Source organism: Euleptes europaea, chromosome 4 (assembly GCF_029931775.1).
Source record: "Euleptes europaea isolate rEulEur1 chromosome 4, rEulEur1.hap1, whole genome shotgun sequence".
In the NCBI taxonomy this organism is placed as follows: domain Eukaryota; kingdom Metazoa; phylum Chordata; class Lepidosauria; order Squamata; family Sphaerodactylidae; genus Euleptes; species Euleptes europaea.
The window spans coordinates 36,981,442-36,999,141 of NC_079315.1; the positions used below are offsets into that span (position 1 = coordinate 36,981,442).

Sequence of the window (17,700 nt, forward strand, 5' to 3'; positions counted from 1 at the left end):
AAGGGACGATTGCATAGCGCTCTTGGTAGAAGAAGGGCGGAAGCGCGCGGTCGCTTGAGCCTCCTTTCTTCCCTGTTCCAGCCAGGGTTCAGCCGGGATCGAACGCACGAACGTTCTTCCCTGTTCCAGCCAGGATCGAACGCACGAACGTTCTTCCCTGTTCCAGCCAGTGCGTTCGATCCTGGCTGGAACAGGGAAGAACGTTCGTGCGTTCGATCCTGGCTGGAACAGGGAAGAACGTTCGTGCGTTCGATCCCGGCTGAATCCTGGCTGGAACAGGGAAGAAAGGAGGCTCAAGCGACCCTGCGTTTTCGCCCGAGGTTTGGTGGCTTTGCCGTGGTTTGTAGTACATAAAATACTGAATTTATAATAGGAAAAGATGGACTTGGATTTGTTGGCAAGGAAAAGGGTTGATTGCCTTGTTTGGAATTTAATGTGGTTTAATTTTTTTACTTGGCTTCTTCATCGCCCTTTGGTCTCCGCTGGGATGATGTTTTATTGGCACGCTGCCTTCTTTTCAGTAAAGCATTTTACATCTTAAAATATGGAAACTTGCTTGCCTGCCTTATCTGCTGACTATAAATCAATTCCAGAAGTGTCTGGCCTATTTTATAATCCTTAACAGTGTGCTGTTAGATTTTTGGAGAATTTTTGCTAATGGCTTATCTGAATCTGATGACTAAGAGGAGCACAATTATTTCTGTCGGCTTTAAAAAGTTGTAGTTAGGTTTGCTCTTTAGACTAATATAGGATAAAATTCCTGATTGTAAAGCGGCAGAACAAATGGAATGGAAACCGTGCCTGGCAAGAACATGGGGTCTTGTCTCTGTTTAGAGAACTTCTGATAGGCTGAAGGCCAGAGGAATATTCCAGAATGCAAGCAATTACCTGGAAACACATAGTTCTGTTTGCAGAAGTATACTGCCATACCCAGTGCCAGAGGCTAAGGAGATACTTGTAATATGCTGATAATGTGCAGAATTTGGCCACTTCAGAGACAGCTGCTGCTACAACCGGTTGAAGAAAATTACATAATATATAACCTCTCTTTTTGTAGCTGGAGTGTAATGACTCTGCACTTATTTTGGCATTGCCATATATTTATGTATGTGGCTTGAATTATGGAACGTGTATAACTAATTACATTGAATTAAAGGGGCTTCTAAATAAATAGACTTGTCCTAGGAACCAGGGCACTAATATCTACTCTGTGAAAGGTTTTGTTGTTGTACAGTAGTTTATCAGTATTTGAATAAGCATCCAGCTTCAAAGCAACTGCTTTTTATATTATAGGAGGTTAATGTTGCTGCATTGTGGCATGGGTGGTGCAAAGCTAACTTGAGTTTCAGAGTGGGTGCAAGTAAGCAGCTTGGTAAAAAAAACAGTCTACATACATTATCTATCCTAGTTGTTTCTCTGTGTGTGTTTTTTTTACTGATTGCACCCGTTAGTCTTTTAGGGAAATAAATTTGAAATAGTTGAAGAGCTATGAAATAGCTGGTAGAACTTAATTTCAGAGTCAGATCTTGTTTGTTAATATACTGCTTAATAAAAAGGATTTAAGTAAATCACCCAGTTAATTTCCTATATGTGTTAAAATCATCTTTTAATAGTTACACGTTGAATTTTATTTCAGACGTTGGTGGTCTCTTTCCCTCAGACTCTAAAACGCTGAAGATTGAAACATGGCAGTAGTATCAACTGAAGCACAGCAGGTATGCCTGATTAAGTACAAGTAAGTCTATTATCCAAGAAGGATGTGAGTTAATTACCTCTGTTTTCCATGCACACAGAATGTGGTTTCCAGGGTTGCAAACCTTCCTCTGGTGAGTTCCACCTATGACATGGTCTCTTCTGCTTACATCAACACAAAAGATAACCATCCCTACCTAAAATCAGTATGTGAGATAGCAGAGAAAGGAGTGAAGACCATCACTGCCATGGCTGTGACTAGTGCTTTGCCTATCATCCAGAGATTGGAGCCACAAAGTAAGGCATAACTCTTTGTTTTCTTTTGTCTTACTGATGTGACTTTAATAACTTTTGATGCCTACCCTGTTTGCTGCTTCCTACTGATCCATAAAGTACTTTGACACCTGTTAAGGTTCAGTGTGTGGATACTTGGCATCCTGGACATTCTATGCTCCCTTAATACATGGAGCCCATCGGCAGGGTGGTAATTCTACTGAACTACTGTTTTTAGTCTAGGTTTGTAAATAGCTACTTGCCTGTGTTCCTCCAGGTGACCAGGCAGGGCAGTTCTTCTAAATTAACTACTTCTGTGCGGCAGCGATTTCTCCGTGTCTATCCCATCTCTCTACCACAATCTTTCAAGTGGGCAGTGATGTGGGGTGGAATTTTTTCGTATTCTCTTTTTCTGTGGAAAACTTTCCTCCCTACATATGTAAATATAATCTATTTATGATTGTCAGGGCTGCTGTGTTGCAACTCAGTCATGTTAGAAAGGCTAAACGTGGGATATGAAACATGAGTAAAACCTAGTGCTTGTATGTTGTCTAGCTGCTGTCTTGTTCCGAATTCAAGTTTAGATAATGTTTTCTGACTCCGTTTTTCCTGGGAAACCTACATGGCTGCAAATGGTGCACAAGTAATTTCTGCTTTGCTTCATGTTCCAAATCACCATCTAAATTATTGCTGTAGGATGTGTACAGAAACTTTATTCAAGTTTTGACTTGTTTTTTCAAAGCAATCCAGCAGCTTTCAGAGGATCCTTTCCGTTCTGTGTTCCATACCATTAGAGGGTAGAGCTCTTGGTCGCTGGTTTGCAAAGCAAGTGGGCTTACCTATCTTGGGGGTAGGAGCAGAGCACTGGAAGATCACCCTCTGGCTTGTTGGCTGTCTTCAATGTGATATAGCAGCTATTTCCCCCTTATAGGATACAAATTATTTTCCCAGAGATGCCCAGTTGTACAGGCATAGGGTAGGGTTAGACAAGCCTGAAACCTCTGTCTGTTATCTCCTTTACTGCTGCCGCTATCCTGCCTTCTCCTAGTGGGTACAAGCAAAGTATATGAATATTCCTGCAGTCAGGTTAATGCCTGACTGCTGGAATAGCTCTGACAAAGAGTGTCCTAGATTGTACAGAATAGCCCCCTGAGGCCTTGTGACCCATTAACGTGATCCCATCATTAAAGGGGATCATGGGGTGTGGTTTAGACTGGAGCGAAGTGTTCTGGTTATACGTTGTTTCTGACAGCCACATTTGCTCAGTCATTTCCTCACTGCTTCCAGAAAATAGAAATGTTAAGTGCAGAGAAACAGAAAACAGAGTTTACCCACTGACCCAGTAGTACTATCAGAAAAATGGTCAGAACTGGCCTAGTCAGGAAACTTTATTCAGCTTAGTTACGCTCCTAAATGTAATGATCAGGATGTTCTTGGATTGGATTCTTGTTACCAGTGAATAAAAAGGGGCCTGTGAGCAGTTCATGATGATCTTTTAAAACTAATTGAGTGTGAAGTTTAATAAGTTTTGCCTTTGATTTAAACTTCTAATGACTTGTGCTTAACCAACTTTGCTTCTTACGATGCTTAATGAGTGAAAAGCCTCTTGCTCAAGTTCATTCTGTCTTGACCCTTCACCCACTTTCAAGCTCTCTTGTGCTTCCTTTTTGCCTGCTGTCTGAATGTCTCCTAGTTAAAAACTTGGCAGCTCCATTCTATATTCCTTTGACTGTGTCAGCTTGGGGAAGGCCTATTTTTGTGAACCAGCAAAGTGCCAGGGGAAACTGGATCACTCTTTCTGGGGTCATCTTGCTGATTGCTAGTGAAAGAGCAAGAGCTGCGAGAAACCTAATTTTAAGGTACTGCAGCAGAATATGTCCCATTTTCAGTCAGTGCAGCTTTTTTAATACTATCTTCTGATACTTCCTCAACATTGTAAAGGCTCAGTTCCTAATTTTTTGAAATATTTCCAGTTGCAGTAGCCAACAGCTATGCTTGTATAGGACTGGACAAAGTTGAAGAGAGACTGCCTATACTGTATCAACCAACTGACAAGGTAAATAATTCAGAACCATTTAAAACTTCCCTTTCTTACTACTTTGTGTCCATGTTAAACTATAATGAAGCTGAAAAAGTGCACTAATGCAATAGGCAGGGGAAAGAACTAGACCTCTTCAGTTTAGGACAGGAACGCTGGTAGGCCTGAAACTTTGAACCTAATGATGGAAGCTGGAAAATGTCCAGTGCATCACATCTTAACATGAAGCAATAGTTGTTTCTGTCTGATGCGTAACTTGCACACAAAGCTTCTGCATATCCATAGATGCAGCTTATTGTACATACTGAATATTCTTCATGAGCTGAGGAAAGTCCAGTGTCTACAACTTCTTTAAAACCACTAGATTCTGCATAAAACATGGGTTCCTAACCTTTTCAAGCCTATGGGCACCTTTGGGATCCTGTCACGGGGTGGTTGGCACAACCATAAAATGGCCACCACAGAGCTGCACACAACAGAGAAGAAGCCCAAGTACAGGAAATAACTACAATTTTAAAAGATAGTGGGAAAGAAGAGTGGGAGAGCGAATAAAACCAACATTGTGGTGGCAGCTGCCACCAAAATGTTATTTTAATTTGCTCAGCCAATCAGAAGCCCTGCTCGGCAGGAGCCTCACCCACTTTCTAAAAGCACTTGGTGGGTGACATGTTGGGGACCCATGGCATAAAGTCTTAAAATTTACAACCACTCAAGTTTAAAAGAACCTTGGATCAAGTAATATAGCCACTACCCCCAACAGAAACCATGGCTGTTCTGAAAAAAACATTGTCAGAACAGTCTTGCTTTGAAACTCTGGAGAGCAGCAGGGTAAGTTAGTGTGACTTATCCCATTTACACTTACCAGGTAGGATACAGTAACAATGCATGATTTGTTTGTAAGAGAATGCTTATGGCAGATGTACATGTTCGGTCAACTTTGCTGTAGAAAGCAATAGCTTTGTTGGTTGAATAAATTCTTCACATATTACAAAATGAATTATGTGCATGCATCCTATCAGGGTTCGTTTTAGGATAATAAATTTTGTATCCAATTATGTCACATCTTGTGTGCCTCTTTAGCTATTGTTGAAAGACCTGCTGCTTCTTTTTTTTAGGTAGTTGCGAATGCAGTGGATGTAGTTGTTGGTGCTAAGGATGCTGTAACAACCACTGTGACAGGTGCCAAGGATACTGTTGCACACACCATTAATGGTGTTGTGGACAAGACTAAAGGAGCTGTGCAGGACAGTGTAGAGATGACCAGGTCTGTAGTACATGGCAGCATTAACACTGTCCTGGGAAGTCGGGTGGTGCGCCTGGTGACTACTGGTGTGGATACGGCCCTCAGTCGATCAGAAACTCTTGTAGACCAGTATCTCCCACTTACAGAAGAAGAGCAAGGTAGGTTCACTTTTATAAAGAGTAGTATTCTGTGGCTTAAGATGATTACTAATCCACAAGGTCTGACCCCACTAATACTGCAAGATGACTTTAGATCCTCCTGGCTCCAGGCAACTTATAGAAAACTGGATAGCCTGGGCATAGATATTAATGTTGTGCACTCAGGCAGGCCCTGCAGGCCTCTCCCAGGCCGCAAAGAAGGTGCGGGGGGCGGCGGCGGGGCCTGCCTGCACTCAGGCAGGCCCTGCAGGCCTCTCCCAGGCCGCAAAGAAGGCACGGGGGGGGGGGGGGCCTGCCTGCACTCAGGCAGGCCCTGCAGGCCTCTCCCAGGCCGCAAAGAAGGTGCGGGGGGGCGGCGGGGGGGGGGGGCCTGCCTGCACTCAGGCAGGCCCTGCAGGCCTCTCCCAGGCCGCAAAGAAGGCGTGGGGGGGGGCGGCGGGGCCTGCCTGCACTCAGGCAGGCCCTGCAGGCCTCTCCCAGGCTGCCAAGAAGGCGCGGGGGGGGGGCGGCGGGGGGGGCCTGCCTGCACTCAGGCAGGCCCTGCAGGCCTCTCCCAGGCCGCAAAGAAGGTGCGGGGGGGCGGCGGGGGGGGGCGGGGCCTGCCTGCACTCAGGCAGGCCCTGCAGGCCTCTCCCAGGCCGCAAAGAAGGTGCGGGGGGCGGCGGCGGGGCCTGCCTGCACTCAGGCAGGCCCTGCAGGCCTCTCCCAGGCTGCCAAGAAGGCGCGGGGGGGGCGGCGGGGGGGGGCTGCCTGCACTCAGGCAGGCCCTGCAGGCCTCTCCCAGGCCGCAGAGAAGGCGTGCGGGATGGCGGCGGCAGCGGAGGTAAGTTCCCCCTCCCCCCTCCCCCCTCCCCTCGCCTACCGTATTGACCCGCGTATAAGCCGAGTTGGCTTTTTTCAGCCCTTTTTTTGGGCTGAAAAACTCGGCTTATACGCGAGTATATACGGTATCAACTTAAAAATCAGCCTGCTATATTCTTGGGCGGTCCTAGCAACTCCATAGCGAACGACTCTTCTTCAAGGGCACTGGTTCCCAACCAGGGGTCCGTGGACCCCCAGGGGTCCGCGAGAACTAAATTAAGTTATAAACCCATAATAAATTAATATTTTCAATTAAAAGTTCTCTATTATAAAAATATATATTCAAATATTATGCTAAGTTTAATGTTTAACTAACAGTTATGATTAAAGTTTATTTTCAAATTCCCGGAATTTTTATTTTGAACCTTGGGGCCCCTGCGCAGAACAAAAAAGTCCTAGTGGTCCCTGGTCAAAAAAGGTTGGGAACCACTGTTCAAGGGGGGGAAAGGGTTCCTTTTCACGGCAAAACAAACACCCGCCTTGAATAGAGGCGATTCCTGTCCGCGGGAGGGGGGCGGCTCGCCAGTCTTAGCTCCTTCTGAGCTAGAGATCTGCCAGGACCCACGAAGGGCCACACCAAATGGTTTCGCGGGCCTGAAGCGGCCCCCGGGCCTGAGGTTCCCCACCCTTGTTCTAAAGCCAGGGTTTAATTCTTAGGACGTGAATGTTACAATAACATGCAGGATAGGAAGATTTGCTACTGTTGGGATTGAAAGCTGTGCGGTCCCATCATATTGGACTGACGGTTGAGGTGACTTGTGCTTTCATTCCACAGAAAAAGAAGCTACCAAAGTGGAAGGATTTGATGTTGGAGTTCAGAAGCCAAGTTACTATGTTAGACTAGGGTCTTTGTCTTCAAAGTTTCGATCACGTGCCTACCAGCAGGCCTTAAACACAGTTAGAGATGCGAAGATCAGAAGCCAAGAGACTATTTCTCAGCTCAATTACACTGTAAATCTGGTAAGTGTTTCTTGTTGCACTGGTTTTTATAAGGGATTCTGGTAGCTGTTAAGGCCTTTAGATGCATATCCATGTTCCACCTCGCTCTTTTGCTCCTTCTACTCTTATCACCTTCTAGTGTGCTTATGAGTTTGTAGGTGGCTGTCCAAAGTAAGTGATAGTCTAGTCTTTTAAATGTCTGCAGAACTTAAGCAGATGACGGGTTTTTTCCCCCTACCATACTCATACATGATCTGAAAAGGGTCCAGATTCTTAAAGCAATAGCTCAGAAGTAGCTATTACAGATCACAAGTAGGGGGCCCACAAGACTCACAGCAGGGAATCCTAACCCCCCCATTGCTGAGCCCAGTGTGGCTCCACCAGGCCCTGCCACCCACTTTTGAGCCCAGCTGCAGTAATTCTTGTGTCTGGGAACCATAGCTGGGCCCAGAGCAGCTCCCAGCTTCATCCAGAGTGGCTAGCTCTGCAGAAGCAAGGTAAGTGTGTTGTCTGTGTGTGTGCAGAAAATGCTGTTTTATTTGGGGAGAGAATTTAAACTCCCAATGTATTTAAGATTTCAGATTTTTCTGCAACTTGGGGAGTCCCCCAAGTTTTCAGGAAAATCTGTTTAGTGTCGCTTTGGCCCTGATCCGTCCAAAGAAAATTCTATAACAGGTTTATTTGGCAAAACAAAAAAGCACAAGTAAAAAGGGATGATCGCAAAGAGAATGGAGGAATGGGATATTAAATTTTTATTGGTATTACCTGGCCACTAAAATAGAAAGTTTAAAGGATTGGTTGGCTCCAGAAGATAATATTTCCTCAGTAGCCCTGGAACAGGATTTTATAAAGTTCCCAGTTGGAAAATGGCTGTGGATTGATAAAAATATAAAGGAAATTATTATGATAATGGGGTTATAAATACCTTAATTGGAGCATGGAATGGGATTAAGCATAGATTAATAGTAGAGAAATCATTATTAGCGTCAATAATGGCAGATATGACAGCTGATAATATTGGCAAACATTAATGGATTAAATATAATTTAAAATATTTTGATAAGTATTTACATTGGTTTAAAAATTTACAAATAATCTCTTACACAGAGATCCCAGAGGAAGTAAAAAAACGTATTGGCACCCTTTAATGATCTTCAAATAAAAAAATATTTAGTACAATTGATTAAGAAGTATAAGCTGATACCCAAAACACGTAATGAATTTGAACAATTATTAAAATCAGATAAAATTTCTGTAAGTAACGTATATGGAATATTAGTACAGAAGAATAGGACAATCCCCCTTTTCAAGAGAAATGAAATGAAAAATTAGGTTATAAGTTGGATAAAAAATGGAACTTTATACTCCCCAAAAGTCTAAATTTTACAATAAGTCTTGCATTTAAAGAAAATTTGTTTAAGATGACACATATGTGGCATCTTTCCTCAAGCAGAGTTCCAAAAATGTCTAACTTGGATAAAAATACTAGTAAACGTTGGTATCGTGATTCAGCTGGCGCAGATTTTCTACACATGTGGTGGAGCTGCAGTAGAGCCCAAACATATTGGATGAAAGTGATTGAAATCATATCCAGCGGCCTTGACATTGTTATTCCAGTAAGACCGGAACCAATTTTATTAAATTATTTTCCAGATAAACCAAAGGATATTCGAGTTACGTTTCTCCATATACAAACGGTTGCTAGAACAAATCTTATGAGATATTGGGAAAGCAGTACATTCCCTGATTTAAATAATTTGCTTGATTAAAGAAACATATGCTTTAATTAAGTTTATGTATTATATTAACGACAAAAATATGGAAGCACTGGATGCTTGCTGGAATTTAACAATTTCAAGGATGGAAAAAACACTCCAATGTGTAAATTGTAGAGAGGTAGTGATGTAATAATCATGTGGATTTTAGATAGAGTATTGCTTGGTTCACTGTTATGGTTATTTTAGTTATATTAGCAGCACGGTTTTAGTTTCTTTTCAAGAATTTGTATTATGAGTATTTTTGTAATGTTCCATTTTCTTTTATCTCATTTTCTCTTAATAAATTCTCTTTAAAAAAAAAAGGAACTTATTTTCAGTTCTTGTGGTTCTCTCCCCTGCCCATGGCAAGGACAGTTGGCTTAGACGTCTGGTTTAGTAGATAGGGATTAAAAGGTTCTTAACTTCACTGAATTACAGAGATAACATGCATGCTACATGTTCCCAAACTTGCATCCAGTTGCTAAAAATACTTGCGATCTTGTTTATTTGACTATTGATTCAGTGCTTTAGTGTGAAGTGTACTAGGTTTCCGAGGGGACTCAAAGGTATTGCCATAGTTTGAGGCAAATTCTCAGGTACAATTTGAGGCAAAAATGTATTGAAGTTTAATTATGAAATTGAAGATTAGTTTAATCAAAATCTGGTGTAAGCATTAAAATCTGGTGTAAGCATTAGAAGTACCCTCTAATGAAAAGCCATTCCCCCCATTGCTGAGTTTTTATGACAGAGTTTAGCACAAGAGCAAATTGGTTTTAGGCAGGGACATTCCACCCTGGATCACTGTCTTCTGCTGCAACATCTTATTAATAAATACTTAAATGGATCATCAAAGCAATTATATGTGGCATTCATCAATCTTAAAGCCACATTCGATTCCATCTCAAGATATCATTTATGGAGAAAATTAAGTAATATGAATATAGATCATAGGTTGCTAGAGCATATAAAAGGCCTTTATACAGACACCGGTTTAAAGATCAGACTAGGTTCCATGGCCAATTGTCTGGCTCAGTTAAAACCACAAAAGAGGTCCACCAAGGCTGTATTTTGGCCCCACTGCTTTTTAATCTATACATAAATGATATGGTAAAATTCCTGTCAGGTCGTCATTTCTTTCCAGTCAAAGTAGGTGGGAATGCCATTTCAATTTTGCTCTATGCAGATGACACACTGCTAATTTCCCATACCCAAATTGGCCTTGGAAGGCTGATGAGACAGTTCAGCTCCTACTGTAAAGAAAATCTACTCCATGTTAATTATGATAAAACCAAGATTATGGTTTTTGGTAGAAGACTGCATAATTATAAATGGACAATGTATGAGAAACCCTTAGAACAGACAATGGATGAGAAACCCTAAATATTTAGGGGTGATGTTTCATCAGTCAGGCTCTTGGACAACTCATATTGACTAGGCTAAGAATAACCTTGAAAAAGCTGTCCTTGGTCTTCTTAAATAGGAGAAGAGGAGGCTGTCTGATTCCTCCAACTATTGAAATTTATAAAATGAAAATTACTGCCCCAACTTCTATATGGAGCACTGGTTTGGGGTCTTGGAAATCTCCAGTCTTTAGAAACCTCTCAAAACAAATTTGCATGCCAGTTGTTAGTGATCCCAACATCAACACCTTCAGCTATGGCTAGAGTAGAATTAACTCTACCCTTAATAACAACCATAATTAAGAAAACAACCATTAATTACCGGCTGAAGATCATCTTTTGTACTTCCTCAGGCCTTTTGACCTTGGCGTATGATGAGATGAAGAATAACTCATGGCGCAATCTGTGTTGAGATTGGTGGCTAGTCTTGGCTTCTCAATAGAATATTTGAGGACCCTCAGATTCTATGCAGCCAAACTACTCATAAAACAAAGATTGTTAGTGCTCAAACTGATATAGGTCTTGTAGGCAATTTGAGAACATCAATACTTTATAGACAGCTATCTCTCTCTCCCCTGCCTCTTCCAGAGTATTTCACCAGTTTAAGGAACTGCAAGCATAAAAAGGCCTTCACCAGGGCACACTTAGATATTTTGTCGCTCGCAGTCTTGGAAGGCTGTTTCAATGGGATCCCATATAGGGAAAGAGTATGCTCCTGTGATCAAATGTCTGTTGATCTATCCCACATCACATTCCAATGTCCAAGATAGGATGAGCGTAACCGATTTTTGCAGACCATATTATTCCGTTTCCCAAAAAGGACAGATCAGGAGAAATTAGTCATATTATTGAAAGACAGAGACAAATACATTACTTCTCAAATAGGCTTGGGATGCCAAATTAGTACTAGAGCTTCGAATGACAGATTAATATAAAATTTATAAACATGGAGTTGCTGCACAGGCAGATTATATTTTGAACTTGCTTTTGATTATCATGAAACCAATCTTTAAGTACTTATTCACATCAAATGACTAACCACTTTTGTTGGGTTATGAACCAGTATTACTGATTCAAGATCCATGTTGTATTGCTAGAATTGTTGCTTCTTAACTTTTCCCAAGGACAAAGTGTAGGTGCTTGTCCCTCTGAGGAATTAACAGTGAAGCCAGATCTGGGCCTATATGACTGGGATTGATTTCTGGAGAATTCAGGTTTTGTTTTAATCATAGAAGAACTCCAACAAGAATCAAAGGACTTGAGAGCACTTAATGGCAACATGCATTTACTGTGTATTCTAGATTGAATATGCCAGAAATAATGTGAATAGTGCCAACCAAAAACTCCAAGATGCCCAACAGAAACTATATAATTCCTGGGTAGAATGGAGGAAAAATATTGGCCAAACTGATAATGATGGTGATGATGACTTGCAGAGTGCTGAGGTAAGTGGCTGTGACTACATGCCGCACACTTGAAACCATCACACACAGTAATAATTCCAATGCAAGATGCATCTGGTGCGTCATACCTGGCTTACCTCTTTCCAGTAGTATTTTGCATAATTTGGCCACAAGGCAATAGCACTAATAGCTGATAATTTTAATAACTCTTTTGAATGAATTGATCAGTAGATTTGAACCAAAATATGTGCATTAAATCAGACATGCTTGCTGATTCTTGCCCACTATATGCTTGCTTGATCAATCTTCCCAAGCAACTTTGAGCAGAAGAGGAATCTGTCGCCTTGCCAAGTAGTTTTGGCAGAACTGGGAGAATAAGCAGTCTTCATTCCTTCGCTTTACTTTCTTTCAGTGACCGCTTCCTCCTTGTAATGGTACTGTGTTTGAGAAATTAGAATATTGGCTATGGAAAGAGTTTAATTTGGCCCACAGACCATCTCTTGCTACAACTGGCAGTAGCTTCCTGCCTTTATTAGGTCTCATATCTCAGTGGAAGTTGTGCGAAATCTGCAGACAAAAGCAAAAATTGGAGTGCACCTAGATAAGAAAGTATTGTGTTTTTATACCAATAAAGGAATGACGAGACAGACAGATAAAGAATGGGATATGACAGAAGTTGTACTGGGATGCCAGGAATGATAGAGTATTACACTTCTGTATGTATTGAGAACCACTGGTCAGTATTTGAGAACCACTGGTCAGTATTTGTTTGAGTTAAAGGAAGGCTAGCAACTCAAGTTGTACAGCAGAACTTTACACTACTGCATACATTGAGTAAATTTTTTCTTATCTGTGAATGCCGTTAGAATGTGAAGTTTTTTAGCTGTGAAAATGTTGCAGAGAATGTGTTGAATTGCCCCCCCTTTTTTTTGTCTTGTGGAGAAATGGGATCTACAGTCTAACCCAAGGGTGTCAAACATGCGGCCCCTGGGCCAGATGCAGCCAGCACAGCCAAGGCAGCCAGCCCCCCTCCCCTGCCCCTTTTTGGGCTTCCCGGGACTGCTCCAGCCCCCTGAGCCCAGCAAGCAGCCCTCCCCAGTCCCTTGTCTGGGCTTCTTAGGGCCTATCTGGCCCTGCAAGCCCAGCCAGCAGCTTTCCCCCTCCCTCTTTGTCTTTCTCTCCCTCTTTCATTCTTTTTCTTTCTCTCCCCTCACTTTCTCTCTCTCTCTCTCCCCCTCACTCTCCCTCCTACCTATTCCGCTCTTTCTTTCTCTCTCTCTCTCTCTCCTCTCTCTCTATCCTTGTCTTTCTGGACTGTGGGAGGGTTGCAGGCTCACCAGTCAAGGCTGCCACCTCCCCCAGTCCAGAGCGGGCTCGTCAGCCAAGACAGCCACCTCCCCCGGTCCAGATGTGGGCTGGTGAACCTGCTGTGGCTCATCAGCCAAGGCAACCCCCCCCCCAGTCTAGATCTGGGCTGGCAAGCCCGCTTAGCCAAGGTAGCCACCCCAGTCCAGATCTGGGCTGGTGAGCCCGCTGTGAGCTCTTCAACCAAGGCAGCCACACACCCCCTTCAGATCTTGGCTGGCGAGACCGCTGCAGGCTTGTCAGCCAAGGCAGCCACCCCACATCCAGATCTCAGTTGGCGAGCCTGCTCTGAGCTCTCCAGCCATGTCAGCCCTGCCCAATCTAGATCTGGGCTGGCGAGCCCACTTCGGGCTTGTCAGCCAAGGCAGCCAACCACTCTCCCCCAGTCCAGATCTGGGCTGGCGAGCCTGCTGTGAGCTCGGCAGCCAAGGCAGCCACGCCCTCAGTTTAAATTTTTTTAAAAAAAATTAATGCCAGGTACTAGAGATACAAGGAGCCCTGTGGCACAGAGTGGTAAGCTGCAGTACTGCCATCCAAGCTCTGCTCACGACCTGAGTTCAATCCCGACTGAAGTTGGTTTCAGGTAGCTGGCTCAAGGTTGACTCAGCCTTCCATCCTTCCGAGGTCAGTAAAATGAGTACCCAGCTTGCTGGGGGTAAAGGGAAGATGACTGGGGAAGGCACTGGCAAACCACCCCGTAAACACAGTCTGCCTAGTAAACGTTGGGATGTGACGTCACCCCATGGGTCAGGAATGACCTGGTGCTTGCACAGGGAACCTTTACCTTTTTACTAGAGACACAAACTTTATAAAAGACACAGGCAAAGTAAATTAATATTTTTTACTTTTTAACTTAAAATACAAACGTACTTAAAACTAACAATAAGACTGTTAAATAAAATAAAATACTAAGAATGTTATTGTTGTAAGCTTGTTTGTGTTTTAAGTAAAAAACAATATCATTAATTGACTTTGCCTGTGTCTTGTATAAAGTTTTTATCTCCAGTATCCGGGCATTTCATTTTATGGTATTTACTTATTTGGTACACATGGCCCGGCTCGACCAAGTGACATGAGTTTGACACCCCTGGTTTAACCCCACAAACATAACATAATTATCAAATGGAGGGAGTAAAAAATCTTGAACTTTTTCCCGGTGTTGGTCTTTTTCTCGTTTCCAGAATATTGAATCGCGTACCTTAGCAATTGCACGGAATCTGACTCAGCAGCTTCAAACCACCTGTCTCACCCTGGTCTCAAGTATACAGGGCTTGCCACAGAACATCCAAGATCAGGTCCACCATGTTGGGGCACTAGCTGGAGAGGTCTATAGAAGCTTCTGGTCAGCATCTTCCTTTCGAGAAGTGTCTGACAACATTATTACCACCAGTAAAGGGCAGTTGAAGAAAATGAAGGAGTCCTTGGATGATGTGATGGATTATCTTGTAAACAACACGCCACTCAACTGGCTGGTAGGTCCCTTTTACCCGCAGTTGGCCAGCTCTCAGAACGCTGAGCACAAAAGTTACGAGGAGCAAAAGACCAGCCAGAAGGACAAACAGCCTGAACACAACACAGAATAAATTGTGGCATGGCAAATGTGTACTCTGTAGCCCAACTAACAAGGTGATTTATCTCCTGTAGCAGTAATGTAACCTGCTGGAGATACGGCAGGATAGTATTTTATGGTTCTGCCATAGTTTCTTTGTGTTACCTGGCAAAGAAATGCAATTTTATAAATGAGACTCTTGTGTGTCTCAGCTGAGCTATTTGTGTTTTGGTTAGAAATAGTGAAAGCTAAGAAATTCCTCAAGGCTTGTAAACTGCAGCAGATTACATTGGAGAAGACACCTTGTTTTAGTTGCCTAGATATAAAACCTGAATTACTTTTCTGAGGCAAGAAAAAAAACACAAGCATAGTACTGGACCAGATGATGCTGAATTGAAAATCTCTAAAAAAAAATCCCCAACAGCATACTTGGAAATTCTTGTTCTGCTTGCTTATATTGAAAGCTGTCCTTGCACTATATGAACTTCATCCATTGCTGCCTTAAACCAATGTATTCTGGTACCAAACAAAATGCCTTGAATGTGTTCACTCTTAAATGACATCTGCCTGAGTTATTCATATACTATGACCATCTATACTGTCATTTATTTTAAAATTGTTGTACTACTCAGTAACTTAACTTCAAACTCTTACTGCACAAATACACCAAACACAAGATTCATGCTGTTTGTACATGTGGGGTTTTAGTCTGTTTTTTAATAGTGCCTTACCTTGTAATTTCATGTGTATGCTTTAGTAATAAATGCTTCAGCAGCCAAAGTCTGTCTCATTTGAATGGTGTAAACAAATGTTGGTAAAACAAAACAAACATTGTGACTAAATTATTCTTAAACTGGGTCTTTGTTCTAAACGGGTTCAATGCAAACTGCTGGTCTTCTGATCAGCATCCAACATTACATTAAATAGATGGGCTAGATGTTGCTGCTGCATTTGTTTCCTCCCTGTGGTTCCTCATACAGCTCTCCAAATGCTTGCTTCTTTTAAATCTCTTGTTCTAGCTTCTGCTTGTAGTATGCCTCTCAAAGCTCTGGGTTAGGGCTTCTAAATGCATGGGTGGGTTGTGACTTGGCATTGGCTGCCATAATGGGTTGTACGAAAAGGCTGCAGAACAGTCTCCTGCAGTGGATACATTATGTGGTCTTGACTGTTAATCAAGCTTTACAAATGGGTCTTCACAATGGTCACTGGTTTGAGTGGTGAATGCTCTGGGACTATTGGTGTCTCCTGCTGTGCAAATGTTAAGCCGCTTGAGGCTTAATTTCAGCTGGAGTACTTGTCTTGTGGTGCTGATGGCCAGCTATGCAGTTCACTGGTAATTGCAAACCTATATTTGGGTACTTCAGCATGTTAACAATTTTGCCATGTGGAGGACTCATCCCTCCCCTACATACATACCTGCAGGGGCTAATTACATTAAACCCACTGAAATTGAACTATAAGCTGCAGAGGAGCTGGTTATAGGTTGCGTGTGCGTATATCTGAATTTCCAATGGATCACAATTCATTAATCACATCCTCTAAAGGTGTAAATTCTTTTTGAAAAATCACGAAATCATTAACTGTGCCAACTAAATAGCTTACTGTGTTGCTGTCTTGGTAGAGCTGCCATTATCCAGCATTAGTGTTCATACGTGAATATTCTGGCGGCAGATAGAACCATTTGAGTGCTACTTGTGCAGTTGATTTTGGAAGACTGATAAACAGTGAAACTTTCAACACTTGGGTCTGAACTGGTTGTTCAACTCGTCCAAGGCTTAAGAGAGGGAATGGGTTATAGATGGATATACCTGCACCCTCGCACACCCCTTCAGCTTGCAAATTCTGCCGTGCGACTTCGTAAAGGTATGACTTTGTTTGCTGAAAGAGAAATTAGTGTGCTGGACAGTGGCTTGCCAAAACAGTGACTTGACAGTACATGACACAGTAGCATTCAAGTGCTGGATGTAATCCAAGAGTTAAAATATTGGCTTGAACAAAAACTTTCTGGATGTATGTGGTATGCAGTTTAATAGTAAGCTTAAATTTACCAAATAGTGCTTTGATAGTAAGGTAACACCAATATGATTGATTTGAGGATTGAAGCCCTCAGTTGAGAAACTGGTATCTGCACATAAACCCACTCTCCTTTTCAGGTAAACAAAGCATGAGTTTATGAAATAGTTCTCCTTGAACCCCCACCCCTGTTTGGTGGTTTGGAAAAGTAGGAGCATCTTCACGCTGCTGGACTTGTTGGTTAAAAGGAGTCAGAATAATTGTATCAAGCAGTGACAGAAACTACTACTTCATTATAAATTCATGTCAAAAACTGACTTTTCAACCTGTAAGCCTTAATTAGCAGCATAGGAGTTACATGGTGAGCTGCTTGGAAGGAATCTCAATAGATGGTTTCACTGGACATTCTTCAAGCTATGACTATTTTTCGGGTAACCTGATTCATAAGTAATGAGAAATGTGAAAAGTAGCATTTAGGGATGATGTTACTGATAACTGGCATTACTCTCTGTATATCAGGAGTCTAAATGGGAAGAGACGGGTAGTGGCACCCTTCTGGGTTTGAGGATGACCGAGTACTAGATCTCTCTGATTGTGTAGCAAATGTATGGTGCACATACAAACAGAAGTTTTGTCGAAGGCTTTCACGGTCAGAGTTCATTGGTTCTTGTAGGTTATCTGGGCTGTGTAACCGTGGTCTTGGAATTTTCTTTCCTGACGTTTTGCCAGCAACTGTGGCAGGCATCTTCAGAGTAGTAACACTGAAGGACAGTGTCTCTCAGTGTCAAGTGTGTAGGAAGATATAGTCAGAAAGGGGTTGGGTTTGAGCTGAGTCATTGTCCTGCAAAGGTAATGTGCTAGTCATTGTCCTGTAAGCACTTACAGGACAATGACTAGCACATTACCTTTGCAGGACAATGACTCAGCTCAAACCCAACCCCTTTCTGACTATATCTTCCTACACACTTGACACTGAGAGACACTGTCCTTCAGTGTTACTCCTCTGAAG

The 17,700-nt window shown here is 42.5% G+C and overlaps 1 protein-coding gene across 1 annotated transcript; it reads left to right on the forward strand.

The window, feature by feature from the left end:
* The first annotated feature begins 1,650 nt into the window (after window positions 1-1,650).
* On the forward strand, window positions 1,651-14,797 carry PLIN2 (perilipin 2). The gene is made up of 7 exons (XM_056848074.1): window positions 1,651-1,715; window positions 1,794-1,989; window positions 3,939-4,021; window positions 5,119-5,404; window positions 7,041-7,225; window positions 11,663-11,806; window positions 14,311-14,797. Exons 1-7 carry the CDS (start codon window positions 1,686-1,688, stop codon window positions 14,710-14,712), a joined length of 1,326 nt encoding a protein of 441 aa, XP_056704052.1. The 5' UTR covers window positions 1,651-1,685; the 3' UTR covers window positions 14,713-14,797.
* Window positions 14,798-17,700: the final 2,903 nt, after the last annotated feature.

Bases quoted from the DNA above. Each gene is read 5' to 3' on its own strand.
- PLIN2 (XM_056848074.1), top strand. From the start codon at position 1,686: ATGGCAGTAGTATCAACTGAAGCACAGCAG. The intron at 1,716-1,793 runs GTATGCCTGATT...CCATGCACACAG, and splicing joins TATCAACTGAAGCACAGCAG to AATGTGGTTTCCAGGGTTGC. The intron at 11,807-14,310 runs GTAAGTGGCTGT...TCTCGTTTCCAG, and splicing joins ATGACTTGCAGAGTGCTGAG to AATATTGAATCGCGTACCTT.